The sequence below is a fragment of the Pollachius pollachius genome (genome assembly GCF_949987615.1).
Source record: "Pollachius pollachius genome assembly, chromosome: 1".
Lineage (NCBI taxonomy): Eukaryota > Metazoa > Chordata > Actinopteri > Gadiformes > Gadidae > Pollachius > Pollachius pollachius.
The window spans coordinates 13,822,695-13,847,573 of NC_136934.1; the positions used below are offsets into that span (position 1 = coordinate 13,822,695).

The window sequence follows — 24,879 nt, forward strand, 5'->3', positions numbered from 1 at the left end:
CACTGGTCTGCTCATATTGCATGAGATTTTTATTTTTTTTTACAGCGTTAATGGTCAACAGATATCCCTGCCTCAATGTTTCATAAAGGAATTAATTTGGTTATGTTGGAATGTTGAACCAGATAGATAAGGATAATAAAACAATATATCCGCTCTTCGGAGTGGACTATGGAAACTGATAGATTAGGGCCTTAAAACAATATGTTACTCTAAGGAGCGGACTATGGAAACAGATATTGTACAGCTGGGGGTGGCAACAGTAGTTGCTATGCCTCCACTCTCCATCCTCATCAATAGTAGTAGTTGCCAATGAGGCTGGCATGCGCGCGTGTATGCACACGCATGAAGCAACGCTCGCAATGTACAAATTGGAGGATGAAATGTAGCAGCACGTCTGCCCCTCCCCTTTTCCGGTGCAGCGTGTGGGGTAACCATGGTAACCTCCACCACCGAGCCGCTCCTGCATGCGCTTCATTGATGGATACCTGGGTGAAGGTCAGGGCAGACAGGAAAAGACGGATTTAGAGGTGTGAGGGAGGTGGAGACCTGCTAATGGAGAGAGGGAGAGTTGAAGCAGGTTTGTGGGAGATGGAACGTCCCGTTGTGGTTTCTGATTAAAACAGGACTCCTCAGCCACATTGTCACACGATTCAATGTAAGGATGAAGGAAGGGACTGTTCACTGTGCTCTACAGACGATGGGATGCACAAGATATTATTCCAGAGAGGGGGAATAAGTTGTAATAGTTTCATGGCTGTAATTCCGGCATATTCGCCGCTGGTCATAACCTTTGATGTTCACCGCTGCTGTTTATCTTTCGCTAAAAAGCACAGCATATTCTACAGTTATCTATGATAATAAATTAGTCGAGTCACATAGTGTTACATCCTGGCTGAAATAAGTAGGACAACTTCCCTTTTAGTTTTTGCGACACATCACCTTGAAAACAATGCTTGTCTAACATCAGTTGACCGTTTAGTGCCGTCCAAAGCACAGAGAGCTTGAATTGCATTGCAAACAATTCTCCTACCTCTCTCTCCTTTGAGTCGGGTCATGCCGTTCGTCCGGTGACCTCTGACCTTTGCTGTCTTGTTGTATCGGTGTACAAGGATGGGAGCGTCGGACAACATCTACAAGGGGAGGAGCACCTTCATGGAGGAGCTGACGGAGGCCTCGGAGATCATCGCCCGGGCGACGGAGCGTTCGCTGGTCATCATGGACGAGTTGGGCCGCGGCACCAGCACCCATGACGGGATCGCCATTGCGTACGCCACCCTGGAGCACTTCGTCACAGAGGTACGGGGGTGGTGTGTGGGAGTGCCTCGCTGATGGGGCCGTTTTGTTCCATTTACTTCCTGTGTGTGTGTGTGTGTGTGTGTGTGTGTGTGTCTGTGTCTGTGTATGTTGCCGTGTGTGTGTAAAGAGAGACACACACACACAGACTAGAGTCTAGCAAGGCATAATGCATTGTAACTTTACGCTCGGATGCTGCCTGTTGCTATTCTCCCCTGCACACGCACAAACACCAAACAACACACAGACACACACACGTGTTGTTGTGTGTTTACTCTGCTCCTGAGACCTCCTGCAGACCAATAACAAAAGTGTTACCGGCATCAATAAAGAGGAGTTGTCTGTCCTCAGATGTGTGCGTGGGTGTATGCGCTGGGGTAGTTTGTTTGGGTGGCATAGACGAGAGCCCTGGGACTCTCAGAGATGCAGCAAGCCTCCTCCCGCGAGACCAGGGACCGCTCAGCCCAGGCTTGATCTACGATGTTAATATTCTGATAGAATAGCTGGCCTGAGAGAGAGAGAGAGAGAGAGAGAGAGAGAGAGAGAGAGAGAGGAGAGAGAGAGAGAGAGAGAGAGAGAGAGAGAGAGAGAGAGAGAGAGAGATGAGAGAGAGAGAGAGAGAGAGAGAGAGAGAGAGAGAGAGAGAGAGAGAGAGAGAGAGTTGTGTGAATTGGGAACATGTATCTTAACTTGTTCCAATTTGTTGTCTTCCAAACACATTCATTGCAGCTAATGGTCTCGCATTCCCCCCCTCCCCGTTATCAGTTACATATGAGAGGAGACTAGTCTCTGTAAATACAGCCGCTGCCCTGTCCGGAGTAGGGCTGGCAAAGTCTAGAGGCTGAAACGACATAATAGGTTAGAGAACCTGAGTCCAGACATAATCCGATGGATCTCACCGTTTTAACAAGAACAAAGAGTGGGAGAAGGAGGTGTCGTTTGTTTATACTGCAGCCAGCACAGTCAGTGGTCCTGTGGGTGTTGTGCAGTGTTGCGTGCTCCCATTGTGACTTATCCCCTCAGGATGTGTGTGTGTGTGTGTGTGTAAGTGTGTGTTTGCTCTGAGGTTTGTGTGGAAAGCGGTGGAAAGGATGACTGTTGATCTCAGAATGGCCCCTCGCTCCATGGGTATATGGGTCCCGGTGTGAAGGGCCTTCCATGCATAATGAGAAAAACCTTAGTTTCGCCAGCCCCTGCTGCCGCTGTGATCCAGCTCCGGGCAAACGGGGCCCTCGACAGGCAGACTTGGCTGGCCCCCTGGTGCCTGACTCCCGAGGGGCGAGGGTAACCTGCTCTTGCTCCAAAAGGACTAAAATGCTATGAAAGTGATCTGAAGTCCCAGCTCTGGCATGGAGGACACTGCTCTCAACTAACGGCTGGCACGGCCGGCCCCAATGTATGAAAGCTTGCATTTACTTTCTTTTTTCCTCCTTCCTTGACTTGATTATTGTCAGCCCGACCTCAGTGACCCGCCTCTGCCCCCTTTCCCGAGTCAAGAGGAGCGTAAACATTTCCAAAACGCCCTTTCCCGGTTTTCACGTTTGGCCAGTTTCGCATTAATCTTTGGACTGTGTCTTGCACTTATGCAACGTTCCTGCAAGTCTGTGAACATTAGGGCAGAGGCCGATTCTACTGGGGGCTGTCGGGTGGCAGGGAGTTGGCCGTGTGGCTTTTGTGTGAAAGCATTGATTTGTTCGGAAAATACCCTGCTGCTGTTAAAGGAAGCAATGTGCAACAACAAAACACAAGAGGAGAAGTTTGACTTCACCCCAGACCCGAGTCTACCAGCGTCTTCTTTCAGCCTCCTGCCTCCTCTTAGCTGCCACCTTCTTCTTCATCTTCATCCTAGTCCTCCTCCTCATTATCGTCTTCATCGTCATAGCAGTCGTCGTCCGCACCACCATCGCCTCCATCATCAAACAAGCATGCAACAGGCGTCCCGTGAAGGTCTTCGGTTCGTTCTGTTGTTATGGCAACTGACTGTTCCCTGTCCCAGCGTTCGCCAGAGGGTCAGCTCAGTGTCCGAAGGCGGCTCTAACCAAGCATCAAGGTGGGTCTTTGTGCTCAGCGTGCACCGTGCTGACGGGTTCATCAGGGCTGGGCTCTGATGTTGCAAGGATGTTGCATTAGCTGCATGCTATGCTTGGACACTCTGCCTTTACCATACTCCAAATATTGATTGCTAGTTAGCGATGTATGTTCGCTTGAAGTGAACCCTAATTACATTAGGGCATTTAGCAGACGCTTTTATCCAAAGCGACTTACATCGGTTAATACACACATTGACACACCGACGGCAGAGTCAACCATGCAAGGCGACAGCCAGTTCGTCAGGAGCAGTTAGGGTTAAGTGTCTTGCTCAGGGACAAGACAGGTTTCGGTTACAAGACAACTGCACTACCTCCTGAGCTAAGCCGACCCTATTTCATCTTGGACTTGATTTGATTTCTTACTTGATTGAAGGTATTTAATGGGAAATTATAGCACACTTCTTTTGTGATGGTGGATTGTTTGAAAGTGAGCAATTAGCCAATCTGAAAATGTAACTTAATTGATAGAAGCAACACACACACATGCACACAGAGGTAATCCTTGTTGGTTATACAGAGTTAATGAAGGGTGTTAAATTGTGTTAACATGAGGTTTCTGTCTCATTGAGAATGAGATGTCATCGCAGACCACCAGAGACTCAACCATGCTAGGCCACTGTCTTGGACATGTTTGGCCATTCTGGGGGATTGCAACACATGCACACAGCTCTACTATCCTCCAGGAAGGAAAGTAGAGCTGTGAGAATGCTGCGAAGGAATAGGTTCCTGACAGCCTTACCGGCAGTCCAATCCCGACGGTCATGAACTGCCTCAGCATCCACACATCTGTTGCAATAAGCCTGCGTGCATGCTTCCGAGAAAATCCTCCTATTTCTCAGCCACGTTCCATAGTTAGGAGGGAGAAGCCTGAGAGATCCATAGAGCATTTCCTTGTCTCTCTCGATAATCTTCTGGCTGTTCCGCTATAAAAAGCTAAACCAGTATTCATCCACTACTGACCCTCAAACAGGTTTGCACGCACCATTACTCACAGACCATCTTCCACGGCCCCTGCTTGTCTGATATCCAGGCGGCTCCAGCGCAGTGCCCTTCTCCGCAGAGTCACCGGAGGAGGAAGAGGATGATGAAGCTGTGAAGGTAGAGGAGGGGGAAGGGGGGGGGAATCAAGGAGGAGGTGGAGGATGATGAAGGAGGATGCGAGAGGGGGAGGATGTTTCGGAGGATGTTGCCGTTAGCGACTAATCAGGCCATTAGTCACACAGCTTTAACTTTTAACTTAGGTGGAGAGAACTGATTGAAATAGCCTGGCATTTCATGCGTGTGTGCGTTTGTGTATGCCTGTGTGAGAGAGTAGCTCTCTCAGAGGTTGATGAGTGAGGCTTCCGAACAAGCAGAAGTGACCCCCCAAACATCTCTCGGGGGGTAGGTAATGCGTGTGACATGTGACCTTTCCCAGGCGGGAGTGGGTCTTAGGTCGGTCCCGATGCTACCCCGGTCTGCAGCCTGCCTGTCGCGCCGCATGATACAACAGCAGCACACCAACAACCAGGCTTTGCCCGATCTCTCTCCCACCACCCGCAGTCCATCCTGGCGTTGGCTGCTCCGTCTCGTCCTGCCTGCTCGTCCTGGTGTCATCACAGACCACCAGAGACTCAACCATGCTAGGCCACTTGGATACTAGGACACCCCCTAGGCTAGCTGTTGATATGTTAAACAACTGTTTGGCTTTTGATGTGGGCCAAACCCATGAGTTTGTGATGGCGACCCAAACTCGAGTCCATTCCATTCCCAACTGTGACATGCTACATGCCATCCCCTTTCCTCAACCCACTGTCTTGTGCCTCCTCACTGTCCTCTCCTTAAATGCACAAAAAGCCCATCAAAATATATAAAAAATAAATAAATCTGAATATCGTCAAAATACCCTTCTAATAAGATCAGAAAATGTGATTGGATCACAGTCTTATGCAACCTTTCTGAAAAAGTCTTAACCTTCATAAGACAAACCAAAATATCAATATAAATATCATTGTTAATTTATATTCCGATCTGTTTTTGTTTTCCAAAGAGAAAGTAACCCTCCAACATTGTGTTGCTCTTGCTGTGGTTTTGGAAGGTTAGACTCTGAATCAATTTACATGCGATTGGATTATTAAAGGATGCAGGAAGGGGAATGTGTTTGTTTTGGTCAAGTGCTCTTCGCAGCTGGCCCTAGGGGCACAGGACTCAGACATTTAAGAGTGTGTGTGTGTGTGTGTGCGTGTGCGTGTGCGTGTGCGTGTGCGTGTGCGTGTGCGTGTGCGTGTGCGTGTGTGTGAAGAGAGTGAGAGCCTACATAAGTCCATCAAGTGCTTTGTTGCACAGAATTGCCTGCCCAGCTTTCTTTGTCTGCCAGGACTTTGGAGAGATAAAGGGACAGGCGGTAATACACTTGAATCTGAAACTGGCCCACGAGCAAGCAAAGCTTTTGACTCTGTTCAATCTGCACCTGGAGTCTCAAGAGAGGGGGATCACATCAAGAGGACGTGTTAAGGAAATAGGAAAAAGATGAATTGCATACAAGTGCAGACTAAACATATAGATAAATGCACTCTGTGTACATTTGCTGTTTGTACATATTTTTGTTGGGAAGAAATAATCATTTATGTCATTAACAAAATTCTGCGGCTAATGGCTATTCCAGAATTTTCTAGCCTCAAACAAGAGAGTTGTCTTTTGTGTGGTTTGCCTAACTTGGCCATGTCTCTGTCTCACGAGGCTGAAGCATTTGTCTGCCTGTGCTAGCTGCACAAATGGACACTTATTTATTCAGATTCACAATTTGGACTCTTCCACTTCGGTTGTCTCGGATCCATTCAATTGCATGTGATCAAAGACCAGAGATGATTTATTTATCATTAACGGTCACACTTTGGTCTCCTTTGAGGATTAGTGAATTGCATTTCATAGAGAGGATATTTTTTGTTGGTCAAATACCTCTGTGACTTCAAGGCTTTTACAATATTTAATTGTTTAATGCTTGGTTAGTCATTTAATTACTGTACTGGAAAAAAGCTTTTGCATCCTAAAAAATAGGATGCAAAAGCAACCCAGTATGATCACGATGAGCTATTTTATCTAATAAATACCTGACATGAAAAATGGATTAGGTACGAAGCATCTCTACTGTTGTTTGTGTAAGTGTTGACTCTCTCTCTCGCTCTCGCTTTCTCTCTCTCTTAGGTGAAGTCTCTAACCCTGTTTGTGACCCACTATCCTCCTCTGTGTGAGTTGGAGCGGAAACATCCGGACCATGTCGCCAACTACCACATGGCCTTCCTGCTCAACGACCCCCCTGCACAAGCCCACGCCCAGGGTGTGTGTTGTGTGTTCTGGTGTGCGCTTATCTGCGATAGTGTGGAAATCACCACACATACAGTGCCATCTTTCCCTAAAAGATCAGGTCGCTATTTCATTATCCATAGTATTATCAAGCAGAAGGCAATACTTGTCAATTAATGTAGTCTAAATGATCAAAGTGGTCCAAACTGTCCGGCAGCGATCTGTAGATCCAATGTCCTGCATGTGTGTGCCTTAAGAGGGAGGGGTAGGCACAAAGATGTTTCATCCCACCTTTTGAACAACTTCCAATCAGGGCTAGTTTTGTAGCTACCAATCAGGGACATTCTCGGCAAAGTCAGGAGCCTGGTTTCCTTTCTCTGCTCAACAATGCTTCTGATTGGTCATTATGTGGTGGGAGGGGCTCAGGCTCATTTATAATGCAGTTTTAATATTTGTGTCATACCGTCACTTAATTGGTTTATTGTTTGTGTGTGTGTGTGTGTGTGTGTGTGTGTGTGTGTTGGTCGATTAGATGATGGCGTTCAGCCAGAGTTCATCACCTTCCTCTACCAGCTGACTGAGGGAGCCGCAGGGCGGAGCTACGGGCTAAACGTTGCCCGATTGGCTAATATCCCAGAGACTATACTTCACACAGCTGCAAAGAAGGCCCGTGAGCTGGAGGACACCGTCAACACTCGAAGGTAAACAGACACACACACACACATGCACGCACAAGCACACGTACGGACACATGCACGGAAATACATAGTTATACACACGAACAACCCCCAGCACATAACTCAACCAGCCAGAGTCAACGACCCCGAAACACGATTGAATCTGTACCACAGAACCCTTCATCTAAATGAGTGTGATGGTGTGGAGGAAATCAAACTGCTGGGAACTACAGTCGGAGGGGAAAAATATCACACTGGGGCACACTTGATCTCAGTGTTGCGTGGACATTACGGATCCAGAAAACACATCAAGGGTTCCTGGAAAATCCACCTTGATTACTGCTTAGTGGAGCTGTGCAACTGGAGAAAAAACGCTCAACTTCACCAGAGCGTGCTATCAGGGACGTTTTGAAGTTGGTCTCACAATAACCAACTTAATAGTAGTTGCCATGTCACAAAGTATGTGCAATGTTTTGTTTAGCACTTACACTACGTGTTTTATCCACTGTTATATCCCGGACATGCGTCTGAGCCCACTGGTAACATTGTGGTTCGACCCATCCTCTGTTTTGGATATCTGGGATATTGGATTTTCCACCAATCCTCCTTCTATTCCTCATATATTACTGGCAGTCGTTTCCCACGTTTTTATAAATGAGTTGGTTTCATTATACCAGACACGTCTTCTTGTATGGCGTGCTTCTTGTAACCACACAACGTTTATCATACTGCTGAGCCTTCTCCGTGTGCTGTTGGGGAAATGGAGCCCAGGTAAACGACAACGGTAGGATGTCCCCGTGGAGATGTACATCACTGATTGTGACTCACCGGAAGCCAATGAGTGTCCATCTTACAGTCTCCTGCATACGCGCTGGCCACCTTGTGCAGACGTCATGAAGCAGTGATGGATTAAAAACCATTTTAATCTCTTGCTGTAGCTCGGATCAGCTCCCACCTCCTCAGGCACTCCCTACCCCCTCTCCCTAACCTCGAACGGCCGCGTCCATGTTTCATCAAATAAAATTACAATTGCAATCAAGTCATTTTTTGTAACCGTCACAACTGTCTCTCCCAGGGGTCTCTAGAAGTGTGTATTTTAGGTTAATGATCTGTGTATAGTTACAGTGATTGGTCCATGGGGTCAAGCCATTTCCCCCCTGATGTGTTAATAATGGCTGGAGTGTGGGCTGGGTTTTAACAAATGTTGGATGAACGATCTATAACTAACCTACTGGGAGATGCTTAGGCTAGAGCTGTGTGTCGAATGACCGATTAAGGAAGCACAGGCCAGCAAACCTCAGATTCCTGAAGGAAAGGCAGATCAAAACCATCCTGGTCCTCATACTTAGTCATCATCAAAGAAGCACCCTCAAGTTTCTCTCTCTCTCACTCGCTCTCTCGTACCAGACAGCCCTGCTGAGAGTTGATTATGGCTTTCCATCTTCCTCGATAATCCCCACAATATGAAATATCTGTGTCACGCGTGCAAACACACACACAACACACTATGAGGAATCTTTCATGTCCATCATCCTAATCCTGTTCATATGAAATGTTTGCCCAGAGAGAGAGAGAGAGAGAGAGAGAGAGAGAGAGAGAGAGAGAGAGAGAGAGAGAGAGAGAGAGAGAGAGAGAGAGAGAGAGAGAGAGAGAGAGAGAGAGAGAGAGAGAGAGAGAGAGAGAGAGAGAGAGAGAGAGAGAGAGAGAGAGAGAGAGAGAGAGAGAAGCATGTCTGGACTAACAGGATACATGGACTGAAGAGGTTTTCTTTTTTTCTGACTCTGTTCTTCCCTGTCTTCCATCTCACGCTCTTCCCTCCCCTCCCCCCCCCCTCCACTCTGTCTGTCTTGTAGGAAGATGAAGAGTGTTCTTCCAGATCTTTGGAGGATCTCGGACAGAGAAACGCTGAGGAACTGGACGGAGACAAAGTCTTTATTGCTGAACTGTTGAAATACTTGAACGCTGCCACACAACGCAGATGTCTGAAGTGGCATGTCGCTGGGCTCGTATAGGATTAGTCATTGAACCAAAGTGAAATGTGCTCAGTGTCTGTCGAGAAGTGACATCAAAGTCTCCTTTTGCTCCTGTCCTTTGTATGTTGGATTCAGGAAGGACGGAATCCTGTGTGTGTGTGTGTGTGTGTGTGTGTGTGTGTGTGTGTGTGTCTGTGTGTGTGTGTGACTATTCATTACTTTATGTAAAATGATCCATCATGTGCAGGTGTTCTCACTTTATAAGGTTCCATTTGTGGTCTGCTAACATTTACAAAAGACCTTTTAAAAAACAAACTAATAAAAAGCAAAGCAAAACATGGTGTCTTTTTTTTAAAATTCCTCATCATGGCAGATATGAACAGTGTATGTGCTGCTTCTCAATGAGAGACCATAAAGGGTTCACCATGCAGCTTTGTCTTTTTCTTTTCTTATTTTTGAGAACAATTGAATGCAGCAGCTCATCTGCGTCGAGGAATTAAAGCCCTCTATTTCGCTCGTTCAAACAAGCAATCACCCAACAAACTCATGCTCCGCCTTTCATTCCTCCGACTCCCAACAGGGCCCAACCTCCGAGATCTGCAGGCATCACTAAAGAGACGGAGAGAGAGAGGGAGAGGGAGAGAGAAAGCGAGAGTTAACCGGTGTCAAAGCCGATTACAGCTTAGCTCGTCTGTGATGCGGTCACTGTCTGTCCACTTGAGGGATCTCCCGCCTATGAACAAGTCGCATTTAGTCCCTTCTGCTTTTTCCCTTTAATTATTTGTCCCAGTTGTTTTTGTTTGTATCCAAACGTTAAGCACGGTAACATGGAGCACAGGACGCGTTGGACTCGGAGGCGGACCGAGCTAGTATGAGTTTCCCTGCAGAAGCGCGTCCACAGGCGGACCAACTTTTCCGTTGGCCACGGGGGCTAAATCAAAGCGGAAAGTTTACGCGCGTCGGCGCGACCATGAGTTTAGCGTAAAGACTACCTCTCCGTTTTTTTTGGTTGAGTTAACCGTTGGGAAGGAGGAACAAAATGCAGAAAAGTGTCCGGTACAACGAAGGACATGCGCTGTTTCTGTCGCTGCTGGCGCGTAAGGAGGGAACCAAGCGCGGCTACCTGAGCAAGAAGACTGCGGAGAACAGCCGCTGGCACGACAAGTTTTTCGCGCTTTACCAAAATGTGTTGTTTTACTTTGAGAACGAGCAGAGCGCGCGCCCCTCCGGGATTTACCTGTTGGAGGGGTGCACCTGCGAGCGCGCGCCAGCCCCGAAGATGTCAACAGCAGCGAAGGAGCCCCTTGATAAACAGGTGAGGGGGCGTTGACACCCAGCCACAGATAACAACGCGTCTCTGTTGTGCTTGTTTCATCAGTCGATATAACTTTATACAGTTTAAAGGATCTACATCAAATATTTATATTTAGAGAGAGACATGGAAAAAAGTATACTGGCCAGCAAACGAAAAATGGTTCCTTGTTCTCTCTGGTTTTATTAGTCAATACAGCTTCATCCTCATCTGGACATCTTATTTAACAGAGGTTAACCCTGAATGAATTATAATTATATGTATTGAAAATACGCTTGAGGCAGTAAAGCAACGGTAACCGCAGAGCTCAACAACAAGAGATGGAGCGTCTGCGCAGCATCGGCAACCCAGCGAGTTGGCTATGATTTCATAGGTTCATCATCTCGTTGCTAGGAAACGTCAAACACATATTCCTATGCATTTGGTGGCCGCAACTGGGTGCGCTGTTCATCAGACGCAAACCCTTGGTAGTGAGCGAATAATATTATAGGCCTACAGATGTACCCCCGCCCTCCCCATACACACATACACACACATACAAACACACATCACTTTTATTTGTGGCTTTGAAAAGTACATTAATATTCCGTCTATAGTTGGACTATCTGCTCCCCTATTGAGGTTAGACTACAAAGAACTTTTCCATCATTTAAATTCATTTTCATTGCACACAAAAAAAGCAAGGTTGGAAGTTTTAAGTATTGACCTCATCGCATCATTAAATGTGTTCTACATCCCTCAGATTCACAATAGCTTTTACCTAGGCCGTTCTGCTAGATGAGAGCCAACGTGGAACATACAAGGCTCAATCTGTGGTCCTGCCCGCACCACATAACAAAATAAATACTTCTGGATTTATTTAATCCGTAAATACGGCTAGCTGTATACAATGGAATAATGTATAAACCTTCAAACACATTCTCGCTTAATGGAGTAAATCCCCAAACACACAAGCCATTTGTTTAGAGCGTTTACATCTGATCTGATCCCGTGGTTTCACTCAACATTTTCGAAAAGCATTTTCTGAATGTCAGATGTCTTCGTGGTTTGGATTATAGGCTAAGCATTGATTAATCAATGCACATGGATGAATCGTATTGCTAATGTTATCCACATGCTACATTACTTATTGTTGCCAAGATACAATCAGCTGTGTTTCTGGGTAGCCTGCATGGTGCTTTGGGGCTTGGCTGGTCCCTTGCTCTCTCTCTCTCTCTCTCTCTCTCTCTCTCTCTCTCTCTCTCTCTCTCTCTCTCTCTCTCTCTCTCTCTCTCTCTCTCTCGCTCTCTCTCTCTCTCATCCTCGCTTTTGCTCCCCCTCTCTTTCATCCCTCTCTTGCTGTCACTTTTTCCCTCTCTATCTCTCTCTCTCTTTTTTACTCTCTCTCTGTTTTCATTGAAGTTGTATTTAATCTGCTCTCTCAACCATGTTCTGCCATGTCAGCAAGTGCCCATACACACTGCGCACTGCCGACCCGGAGTCCTCTCACAGTGCTGACGAGCTGTGCGGGGGAGGAAGGGGAAGAGTTGTTTCCCACTCTGTCTCCGTCCACCTCTGTGGTTCCTATCTCCGGCTCCCCTCACGACCCAGTCTGCCAGCAACCAGCACTGACACACCCCCACGTGAAACCCCGACACATTAACACACCCCCACGTGAAACCCAGACACACTAACACACCCCCACATGAAGCCCGGACGCACTAACACACCCCCACATGAAACCCGGACACACTAACACAGCCCCACATGAAGCCCGGACGCAATAACACACCCCTACATTAAACCCAAACGCACTAACACACCCCCACATGAGTCCCGGTGCACCCACACACAGAACACAGACACACTCTCACCAACTCAGCATCTCTACCTTCCGCTCCTGCGTCTCCCTCTCACATTTTATCTCTCACATGAACTGTATCTCTCTCTCTTTCTCCTTCTCTCTCCCTCTCTCCCACACACACTCACCCACCCCTTATGGAACTGGTTTCCACAGTGAAGTGGTCACCAGTGTCTCCAAACAGTTTGAGCAGGTCTTCGTCTCAAAACCTTGTCAGAGTATTCCATGAGTTTAGTGTGAGTTCAAAAATGGGTTTATATGTTGTCTCAGTGCATGAATTTCACGCACCGTGGGTTGAGTTCACAAGTACTGGGGCATGCAGGGTTCATCAGTCCCTGTCCAAACCCAATCGGACAGGGACAGGCCAACACACCGCTTCAGGGTTCGCACCTGTGACCTTTTGGTTGCAGAAACATCCGTTCTCATAAAGCAAATATCGCTCTGATGCCTGTTGTCGACCAGCGAGAATAAAGCCGCTGTGAGGAGAGGTATGAAAAGTCTCAAAAACCAGGGTCCTGTTTCAAGAAGCTGGATTTCTAGATTAACCAGAAATGTCAAGTCAGAATTCAGGAAATTCTAGAATTTTCACTTTCAGGTATGAGCGATATCAAGATTAGAAGACTCTCAGTTCAGTTACCATGGCGACTCATGCTGAGAGCCTAAGCTGGAGCAAACCTGGTACATAGCAGGTTAGCTCCGAGATAACTCCGCCCACGGCCGCAGTGGCTACCTCTTTCTATCGTCTCATTGGTTTAGATGATGCCAACAAACAACCTTATATGGTCATACCCCAAACTCGACTTCTATATACACTATAATTCAAGTGTTAACCCATGCTTACAGTAGGCTGTTAAAGCAGGCATTTAAGACGAAGTTCTGAACAATGACAAAAGGGCTTCTCCCTTTTGTCAGAGTATCGCAGAACGTTCCTTGTACAATGCACACCCCGCCGCCCTGCCGGTCTATCAGTACCGTAGCTGACCCCTGGGGTCTATCATTACTGTAGCTGAGCCCTGGGGTCTATCATTACCGTAGCTGAGCCTTTGGGTCTATCAGTACCGAAGCTGAGCCTGGTGGTCTATCAGTCACGTAGCTTAGCCGCGGGGTCTCTCAGTACCGTAGCTAAGCCTGGTGGTCTATTTGTACCGTAGCTTAGCCGCGGGGTCTATCAGTATCGTAGCTTAGCCACAGGGTCTGTCAGTACCGCAGCTGAGCTGTGGGGTCTGTCAGTACCGCAGCTGAGCCCAAGGTCTATCAGTACTGTAGCTGAGCCCAAGGTCTATCAGTACTGTAGCTCAGCCGGTCTATCAGTACCGTAGCTTAGCCGTGGGGTCTATCAGTACCGTGGCTGAGCCGGTCTATCAGTACCGTAGCTTAGCCGTGGGGTCTATCAGTGCCGTAGCTTCGCCGCGGGGTCTATCAGTACCGTAGCTTAGCCGCGGGGTCTATCAGTACCGTAGCTTAGCCGCGGGGTCTGTCAGTACCGTAGCTGAGCCCCAGGGTCTGTCAGTACCTTAGCTGAGCTGCGGGGTCTAGAGTCCACTTTCCATTGGTGGGGCAGAGTCAAACCATGAGACTCACCATCCATCACCAGTTTAAACAAGCCGAGCTGTGCCAAGTCGCTCCCCGTGATTGACCTTCTCCAGAGTGAGGCCAAAGCGCATTCCGATGTATCATATGATGTAGATCAGTCTACCAGCCTACCAGGTGGACTGTAACCACTGGTAGGATTATCTCTCCATCATACCTCTAGGGGTGGACGCTCCCACTTGTGGGGTCACAAAGTCACAGGGCAGGGCAGATTTCGAAATGTCTTGTAATGGCAAACCACATCCTCATCTGCTGGTAAAATACAGGCCCTTTAAGCATTTCCTAATATGCTACTTGAACCAAGGCCACACATACAGTGGGGCAAAAAAGTATTTAGTCAGCCACCAATTGTGCAAGTTCTCCCACTTAAAAAGATGAGAGAGGCCTGTAATTTTCATCATAGGTATACCTCAGCTATGAGAGACAAAATGAAAAAAAAAATCTAGAAAATCCCATTGTCTGATTTTTAAAGAATTTATTTGCAAATTATGGTGGAAAATAAGTATTTGGTCAATAACAAAAGGTCATCTCAATACTTTGTTACATGCCCTTTGTCGGCAATGACAGAGGTCAAACGTTTTCTATAAGTCTTTACAAGGTTTTCTCACACTGCTGCTGGTATTTTGGCCCATTCCTCCATGCAGATCTCCTCTAGAGCAGTGATGTTTTTGGGCCACATGGACTTTCAACTCCCTCCAAAGATTTTCTATGGGGTTGAGATCTGGAGACTGGCTAGGCCACTCCAGGACCTTGAAATGCTTCTTACGAAGCCACTCCTTCGTTGCCCGGGCGGTGTGTTTGGGGTCATTGTCATGCTGAAAGACCCAGCCACGCTTCATCTTCAGTGCCCTTGCTGATGGAAGGAGGTTTTCACTCAAAATCTCACGATACATGGCCCCATTCATTCTTTCCGTCACACGGATCAGACGTCCTGGTCCCTTGGCAGAAAAACAGCCCCAAAGCGTGATGTTTCCAGCCCATGCTTCACTGTAGGTATGGTGTTCTTTGGATGTAACTCAGCATTCTTTCTCCTCCAAACACGACGAGTTGAGTTTTTACCAAAAAGTTCTATTTTGGTTTCATCTGACCATATGACATTCTCCCAATCCTGTTCTGGATCATCCAAATGCTCTCTAGCAAACTTCAAACGGGCCCGGACATGCACTGGCTTTAGCAGGGGGACACGTCTGGCACTGCAGGATTTGAGTCCCTGGCGGCGTAGTGTGTTAGTGATGGTAGCCTTTGTTACTTTGGTCCCAGCTCTCTGGAGGTCATTCACTAGGTCCCCCCGTGTGGTTCTGGGATTTTTGTTCACCGTTCTTGTGATCATTTTGACCCCACAGGGTGAGATCTTGCGTGGAGCCCCAGATCGAGGGAGATTATCAGTGGTCTTGTATGTATTCCATTTCCTAATAATTGCTCCCACAGTTGATTTCTTCACACCAAGCTGCTTACCTATTGCAGATTCAGACTTCCCAGCCTGGTGCAGGTCTACAATTGTGTTTCTGGTGTCCTTTGACAGCTCTTTGGTCTTGGCCATAGTGGAGTTTGGAGTGTGACTGTTTGAGGTTGTGGACAGGTGTCTTTTATACTGATAAGGAGTTCAAACAGGTGCCATTAATACAGGTAACAAGTGGAGGACAGAGGAGCCTCTTAAAGAAGAAGCTACAGGTCTGTGACAGCCAGAAATCTTGCTGGTTTGTAGGTGACCAAATACTTATTTTCCACCATAATTTGCAAATAAATTCTTAAAAAATCAGACAATGTGATTTTCTGGATTTTTTTTTTCATTTTGTCTCTCATAGCTGAGGTTTACCTATGATGAAAATTACAGGCCTCTCTCGTCTTTTTAAGTGGGAGAACTTGCACAATTGGTGGCTGACTAAATACTTTTTTGCCCCACTGTATAAGTGTCTGTGGTCTGTGGAGTAACATATATAATAGACATTATGGACACGTTGTTTCATCGACCAGTTTGGAACATGTCCGTCCATCCCTTGATGATGGTAGGGTTTTGATCAACGTTTGCAATCATTGATGGTTAACTATTGGAACAAGCCGTATGAAACAAGCATTGCTGTGGAGGCGGGAACAGACATGTGAGGAGAGATGCGGAGAACGTTAAACACAAGTTCACACCACCGAGATAAAAGGGCCACTTGTAAACAGCTGCTGGTCTCATTAGTCACAGCAAAGATGCAGGCTGGGCCGGGGTGATGTCGCACACTTGATGTGTTACGCAGGACTTCCTGTTGCGTGTGCGCCCACCCGTTCCATAGGCTAATTATCTCTCATTAAGACACTCCTCCAAGTCCAAACACTTCTCTCGTTAAAAAGAGGCATTTCCCGCTATTGCTTGTGGTAATTGGCAGCCTCAAGATGTTGATCCTGCTCATATTGTCTGCAATACACAACAAAGAACACGTACACACACACACACCCACACCAACACCCAGCAACACACACACAGGCGCACACACACACACACACGCACACGCACACGCACATACACTCACTCTAAAGCATTCTATTTTCCATTTGTTTTAATTTCGTGTTTCAAGGGCCATTGTGTATTCTTAATGTCGAACACAAATTATATTTCTGACACTTTTTATTATTGCAATTGAGGGAAGCAGTGCTATTAAAAATGTGGCAGTAAAAGAAATAAGCATATTTTAATTGCATAAAAAAGAATCCCGAAAAAAATCTATATCAATACATGAATAGTCGGTTTGAATAAAATGGTCATGCTCTTATGGGTGGATCAATTACAATGATCTGCTGGGAGCAGTTTTGTAAATCGATCGAAATTAGAAAATGAAAATATGCTCCTCGCTAAGCTCTATTTGGCATGGCTGGATCTGCTCCAGGGCATGTCACTGAGCAGGTATTGACTAGGAGTAACAACACACACACACAGGAACACACACACACACACACACACACACACAGGGACACAGAAACAGACACAAACACAAACAGGGACACACACACACACACACACACACACACACACACACACACAGGGACACAGAAACAGACACAAACACAAACAGGGACACACACACACACAGGGACACAGAAACAGACACAAACACAAACAGGGACACACACACACACACACACCCACCTACACACAGGGACACATACATACAATCACACACACACACACACACACACACACACACACACACACACACAGGGACACAGAAACAGACACAAACACAAACAGGGACACACACACACACACCTACACACAGGGACACAGACATACAATCACACACACACACACACACACACACACACACACACACACACACACACACACACACACACACACACACACACACACAGACACAGACACAGACACACACATTAACAGATGCATACACAGAGACATCTCCACCTCAACTGTTCATTTACGCCACGTGGTCGTGCCTGCTGGCTGGTGTTTGGAGAAAGGCCCTTGGTGACAGATGCTCCAGGGCCAGCTAGCCTCCTTCACTCCCCACTGCTGCGCTGTCATGTTGTTATTGTTGCTCCGGTTGCCATCCATTATAGATGCACCTGCTGTCAAGAGCTACAGGTGTACCGATAAGGAGCACCGGCATCTGGACACAAATACACACACACACACACACACACACACACACACACACAGATGCTCATGCACACACACACAAGCACAAGCATGCGCACACACAGACACACAGAAACACACACACACACACAAAGACACACACACACACACACATACACACACACAGACATACAGGGACACGTTTCACATCGAGTACTGATTTAAATGTGGTTTTGAATTAGTTGTTCCGGTATTATATTGCATGATAAAAACAAAGGGGATAAGTGGGCAGCATGTTTCACGGTTCTCAAGAGCATCATTCATGTGATTGATTCTGCGGCGTTGTATTCCTTCGTCACCACCAGTGCCACAACACTAGTTCCATGGCTTCTGGTCCGGGGTTTCTGGCTTTATATCTCTGCCTCTATATTGCATTAGGGAGGCAGTGATCCCTGCAGGGGCCTGTGGAGGATGTAAAGGATGTGGATGCAAGTGACATGACTACACAATTAAACACAAATGCCCTCTGTGGTAAACTCATGCATGCTACCCACATGCATGCGCCATTACAATATCCTTGTTACAGTGTAATTACAAGAGAAAGAACTGTGTGATTTACCAACCTGTAACAGCATGCACATATGTGCATATGTCGTGGTGAGCTCTTTGAGTACCAGTGCATGCTGCCAGTCACATGCTGTTCCAAACCGTTACCTAATTAGATGCTGTTCGACCATGGCTTATTACAGAGTAGTTGGGGAATTTCACTTCAACATGACACTGTAATGTTTAGTGAAACCTTCCTTTCTTGTGTGTGAGACACGATAAACAAGACCTGAATCTTTTAAGCACTGTAGGTAAACAGTGGAGGAGGTGAGGAGCAAAGGATTAATCTCCTTATAAACACGCAGGTAATCCCTGATCAAAGCAAGATGTACGAATACAACAAGTTCCTTTTTGTACATTTTGTGTGTGTGTGTGTGTGTGTGTGTTATAACGTGTGTGGATGAATTGTAGCAGGCTAGTGTGTATGTTAGTGAGTGTCTGCATGCGCTAGTGTTGTGTGAATGTTCTTCAACATGTGTGTGTGTGTGTGTGTGTGTGTGTGTGTGTGTGTGCATTCTAGTGTGAGTCGGGGTGTGAATGTGCGTGAACGAGTGTGTTGTGCGGAGGAAAAGGCAGCGTCGGGAGCACTGTAAAAGGCAGCAGGGTGTGAGATGTTGACTCAGTAATTGCCACATTAGATGGCGCATCATTAGCCAAAATCAGGGGTGAGCATGTGACAGAGAGCGTCTCTGCAGTCACATACGTCCTCGACGTCTCTCTGCCGCACGACAAACGAGCAATGCTTTCACACACCAGACCACCGTCTGCCAAAGCAATGCCCCTCACTCAGATTTACATTTACATTCTGAAACACAAAAGCACTCTTTTTTACCATCTTTGTCGTTTTTGCAGGATTCTCCTCACTAGAATATGGTCATCATTATTATTTTCATTGTCTATCGTCTTATGGCTTATCAATGTATGAATACTCAGCTTAGTCTCTCTGGGTGTTGTACGTACGACACTGTGGGCCGATGACAGCTTGTAAGAGCAAGTCAGTTCATTAAGGGGTTTTGGTTCAACCGTGGAACTTGCATTAGCGGTGCACACATTTAATGATTCCTAATGATTCCTAATTGTTTCCCAATGTGCAAGACTCCCTTCAAAATGTCACCCTGAAGCATCGCTCATTTACCAAGCTATTAGACACAGATTCATACGAAGATCTTCCCTTCTTCCGGCTGGCTGTGGGCACAGGGTTGGAGAATAACAAACAACAAGTGGAATTTTTATATGGCAACAGAGTTTCTCTGTTGCCATATAGCCACGTGTCAATTTTGTGAGGGTGCTATTTTTTCTGTCTTATCTGATCTGGTCTCCCTTGACGTTTAGCATAAATACTCATACATATGTACGCACCCATACTGACACACACATACGGACGCACACATACGTACGCACACATACGTACGCACGCATATGATGCATGCATATGTATGCACGCACACATCCACGTGGGCTCATGCGCAAGCACACATACACACACATAGACACAGATACACACACACACGCATCCATGCATGCTCACATGCAGCTGGCGATTTCCATGTTTCTGTAATGCTTATCGTCACCCTTCAGCAACCAGGAACATTGAACAGAGAGACGCAAATTACACAGCAGATCTCAGCCACGGTCGCCGCTTAGATGATATCCTCTCAGGCTAATGACCTTCTCCCCTTCCCCTCATCGGCAACATGGCATTAAATAACACAATGAGACATGCTGGAGACAAATGACCACCTCCTCCAGATGCTCTTGTGTCAAACCCATGTGGGGATGAAGAATAGCACAGATACCAAACATATTGGTTTGCATCAGATGCATTTATCCAAAGAGACGGTTAATTCAAGGAAAACCAGGACATCTTGCTCAGGGATACATACAGATATATACCTGCAGGTTATACAGGTTAGACTGCGGACACTGGGAGTTCTAAACCCAGAACCAGTCCAACATCTCAACCCCCTCTCCCTATTACAGCAACTGAGGGGAATGAGGGCATATTTGTTTGTCCAATTCTGCGTCAGCAGCCAAACTGATAACCTTGGTGATGTGACGCAGGTTGCACAGCCCGACACACCACGACAGAATCAAAGCACGGACAAAACGAACAGAACAGAACGGAGAGTGGAGCGGAGAGGGAGATGATTTGTAGACCTGTAAATGCTCAAGGATGTTGAATCCCCTCAATCTGATTTGTGCTTCAGTCCGGTCGATTTAAAATAGAGAGCCGTGTTACTAGTGGGCTCTCCATCTGCCCGGTCCTTGATCCTGTGTGGTCCTTAGGAGTGATGCACTCACCTCACCTTTATTTGCACAATGCATGCCATTTGCGTGCATATGTGGAACCCCAGCCATATTCCACCCATGGAATTATGCTATTCCCACAGACACCATTTTGATTTGCATGTGTGGAAATATCTGTTAATCATATTTCTGTGAAATGCATAGCCATGTTTATTTGAAAATGCAGAGACATTCTGTGTGTGTGTGTGTGTGTGTGTGTGTGTGTGTGTGTGTGTGTGTGTGTGTGTGTGTGTGTGTGTGTGTGTGTTGCTTCAGGATAAGAAAATGTCCTATCCATGTTAGATTGTCTCTTTGTCAATATAAATATTAGAATTCATCGTTTTTTCGATGTCTTAGGGGTGAGGTAAATTGGCAGTTTGTATCAGGGACAGGGAATGTGAAGATTTACAATAGGATGAGGATAAAAAATAAACTCCCTCATTCTTTCTTTCATCAATCTCTCCTTTCGCTCCCTCTCTTCATCTCACTCAATCTTGCTACATCCTCCCTCTTCTCTCTATCATGCCTCTCTCTATCTTCCTTGTCTCGATTTTCTTTAAATTAAATTCCTTGCGGTGTACGTAAGACCCTGGGGTGATTGAGGCTACATCTGAGCTGATCTGAGGAGTCAGTAATTTGTCCTGATAATACTATAGACTAGTAACAGCTGGAAAGACCCACATTTTAAATCCCACATAGATCAGAATAGTCCTCCACCAAGCACCTATTCAAGGCACAATGCAAAAGCGTATTTAGGCTTAAAACACTGCAATGTGGTAACTCAGAAGACGTCAACGTATTGAAAAGTAGAACATGCATTGTATTTAGCCTGAGAACATTGCAATATTTGAACATAAACATGTATTGAAGCATAGAACCCTACAATGTATTGAAACATAGAACACTGCATTGTTTTGAAATGTAGAATACTGCAATGTATTGAAACGTAGAACCCTGCAAAAGAATTGAAACATATAACGCTGTAATGCATTCTAAATAGAACACTGCAATGTATTTAGGCTAAAGGCCAATTTCCACCAGCATTTGCTCATGAATATTCATGAGCTTACATCGACCCCTATGCAATTCACTAACAGGGTAATATATTATATATTATATTAATATTATACAGTCTATCTATGGTATCAATAGCTAATCAATGGCAAAGAAGAAATGAAAGTCTGCGTCGATGCCTCGTCTATTCTCTAATCGCAAGTCCAGTGTCGCGAGCTGACCGCGACGTTGCCATGACCTCTGGAAATTATACCGTATGTAATGGGTTATAATATTGACTAGAGTTTTCAACCTCTAGTTGTAATTAAACCCATAGCAATAATGTGGAAACCCCAATCGATAATGTAACACATTTCTGAGCGCATAGTATAAAAACATTTTGCCTATAATGTTACAACGTATAACATTTGTTCACCACAGATGACTCTTAAAAGCAGTGCCAACAGTTTAATATTTTTTAACCATTCAGCGAACAAAATGCAACAGGCTGATCATCATTTAGGGGGCAACTCAATGACATGCAGAAGCGTCATCAACACGCCCTCTGAAGTGGTGTGAGAAATACCAACATTCTACTCCTCATTCACATATAAGCTAATTTACATTTCCTACGGAGAAAATACTACCTCAGGGGTAGTATTATTCAGGTGATTTTCAGGTTACAAATGTTGTTCACACATACGGCCCATCAGGAGAACAACAGGACTTCAACGTGTGTCTGAAAGCGGCTAGTGTGTGAGCATTTGATTACATAATATAATTAGTCAATTTAGGGTATCAGGGCTAATTGTTCAATGGAAAGTGTAGTATACTATGCATGCAAATCAATTATTAAATAGCTTTTACTGTTATTCAGGTCTGAGATGTGCATTGACATTTAAAAATGCAAGGCAACTACTATTGGTTAGTTGAAAATAATAATCATCATTGAGATTAAACATCTCTTCCATTGTCCTGGCCAAGACTGGCAGCAGTAGCCTACAGTCACACGTAGCATACACACAAAACATAAGAAAAATGAAACAACTAAAACAGTCCACAGGGGGGAAGGGGGATATCAATATCGCAAGACATTTCGGGAGGCTCAAGAAGGAGGGTCATATTACATTTGAGCAACAAAGTGTAGTCTTGTGGTGGACTCTGTAGACATAATTCACCATACTGTGTTATTGACATGTTTTCGTTGTGTTATAGGGACACTGTATCTTTAAGATCACGTGACTTGTGTGTTGATATGTCGGTCGGCGCAATGTTTGAATTTAACGGTTTTTATATGACAAAATGAATGACCTGCCGTTGCTTGTCGAGGTGAGAAGTTGTCTCTTCCCTTCTTTTATCGCAATTTCTACAGTCTATAGACAGAGTGTCTTACCTGGGACAGTTTGTCGACGGCAGAGCCGTTATGTTTAAAAACATAACGTCTTACCTGGGCGAGCTCTACTGGCTTCTAGTGGTGATTGCAGTACAGAACACAGCCGCTTCACTGCCGTGACGCTTCCGTGACGGTTCTGGTGGAAATTGTCTTTTATAACATTACAACATTGGAACATATGTATTTATTGAAACATAGAGCACTCTAATGTATTGAAACATAGAACACTTTAATATATTGTAACATAGAACACTGTAATATATTGAAACACAGAACACTTTAATATATTGTAAGTTAGAACTCTGCAATATATTGCAACATAGAACACTACAATGTATTCAAGCATTGAGATTTGTAGTTTGTTGGATTAGAGTCATCAACTCCCTCATTCTTTCTTTCATCAATCTCTCCTTTCGCTCCCTCTCTTCATCTCACATCTCATAAGGCTCTTCTTTAATCTCTTTTAGCCATTTTCCTTTTCATAGCCATGGCAGTAAAATGGATAAATGAACGGATTCAGTTAAAACAGTTACGGATGGAAATGAGGAAACTTAAACAGAGCACAGGCACCAGCAATTGTGGTTGCCATGGAAATGTTATCTTGTTGGGTGGTGGCACGATTTAGAAATATGCACTCTGTTAAGAAATGTTATGTAACAGCCCCCCCCCTCTCTCTCTCTCTCTCTCTCTCTCTCTCTCTCTCTCTCTCTCTCTATCACTCTTTCCCTTCGCTCCCTCCCTCTGTCAAAGATTATTAGAGCACAATACATAGTAGGGTCAATTCAAACCTGCCTATCCATGAATTGAAATGACAGATGCAAAAAAAAAACAAAGCTGCATTGCATTATTGAAAGCTATGGGAAGGGCTTGCCCCGGCTATCACTGGTAGGGGACCATTGACCCTACACCAGTGATTGTTTGGGCAAGCCCGCCCCCTCCCATCCCTCACCCAGGCTGAAGCGAAGCCTTGTCCCCCTTGGTGCATGTCTCCCTCCCTGACTCTCTCTGGTTCACTGAGCCCCTACTACAAGGGACACAGGAGGAGTTGCAATGCAATGTATGGAGAAGGGTTGGGGATGGGTGGGGGGGGGGGGGGGGGGGGGGGATGCTGGTTGGGTTTGACAACGTTTGACAACGAGAGAAGAGAGGACAAGGGCAGCAGAGTGGGAGGATAGGTGAAGTGCACTGAGAGAGCAGAGAGAGAGAGAGGGAGAGAGAGTGTGAGAGAGGCAGAGAGAGAGTGAGAGGGAGAGAGAGAGAGAGGGAGAGAGAGTGTGAGAGAGGCAGAGAGAGAGTGAGAGGGAGAGAGAGAGAGAGGGAGAGAGAGTGTGAGAGAGGCAGAGAGAGAGTGAGAGGGAGAGAGAGAAAGAAGGGGCCGAGTGCGGAGGGAAGACGTGGGTGGATGAAAAGAGTGGAGGGGAGAAAGTCCATGCCAGCCTGCAGTCTTCTCTGTTTTCCCTGACTAAGAATAGCGGCTCTTTGGCTCACCCAGTGCCCCAGGACATGACCGGTGGAATAAAAGCCTCGCTCGCTTCAAATGCTGCCCGGTGTGTTGTGTGATGTGTGTGTTTGTGCGGCAACTGTGTGCATGTATGCATATCCATGCATCCCCCCTTTGTGAAGGTGTGTTTTGTGTGTGTGTGTTTGTGTGTGTGGCCACTCTCCTGTACAATGGCTTGCGTGTGTCTGTGTGTGTCTTTGTGTGTGTGTGTGTGTGTGTGGGGGTGTGTGTGTGTGTGTGTAGGTGGGCAGGGTGGGGGGGGGTTAATTGAAAGTTATAATAACAGGCTTGTAAAGGACGAGGAAGAAAGATAACGCTGAATGCCCTATCTCTCTGAGAAAATCATTCTTTTATCTGCAGAGAGCTGCCAACCCTTCTATTTCTACACCATCTCTCTCTCTACCCCCACACACACACCTCTCATACACACCCACCCACCCACTGACTCTCTTTCTTTCTCTCT

At 46.0% G+C, this 24,879-nt stretch overlaps 2 protein-coding genes across 4 annotated transcripts in view; both read left to right on the top strand.

Annotated features, from left to right (window-relative positions):
* The window catches only part of msh3 (mutS homolog 3 (E. coli)), a 31,530-nt gene extending 21,923 nt beyond the window's left edge, over positions 1 to 9,607 (top strand). For all 3 annotated transcript variants that reach the window (XM_079729394.1, XM_079729396.1, XM_079729395.1), the window contains exons 21-24: positions 1,110 to 1,296; positions 6,567 to 6,699; positions 7,198 to 7,366; positions 9,196 to 9,607. In XM_079729394.1, the coding sequence (XP_079585520.1) occupies positions 1,110 to 1,296; positions 6,567 to 6,699; positions 7,198 to 7,366; positions 9,196 to 9,292 (586 nt within the window). In that variant the 3' untranslated portion in view covers positions 9,293 to 9,607. The remainder of the gene's footprint in view (positions 1 to 1,109; positions 1,297 to 6,566; positions 6,700 to 7,197; positions 7,367 to 9,195) is intronic.
* Positions 9,608 to 10,354: 747 nt separating this feature from the next.
* rasgrf2b (Ras protein-specific guanine nucleotide-releasing factor 2b) overlaps positions 10,355 to 24,879 on the top strand; it is a gene marked incomplete at both ends in the record, with an annotated part of 46,520 nt that continues 31,995 nt past the window's right edge. Inside the window, one exon of the mRNA XM_079734367.1 lies at positions 10,355 to 10,630. Within this exon, the coding sequence (XP_079590493.1) occupies positions 10,355 to 10,630 (276 nt within the window). The remainder of the gene's footprint in view (positions 10,631 to 24,879) is intronic.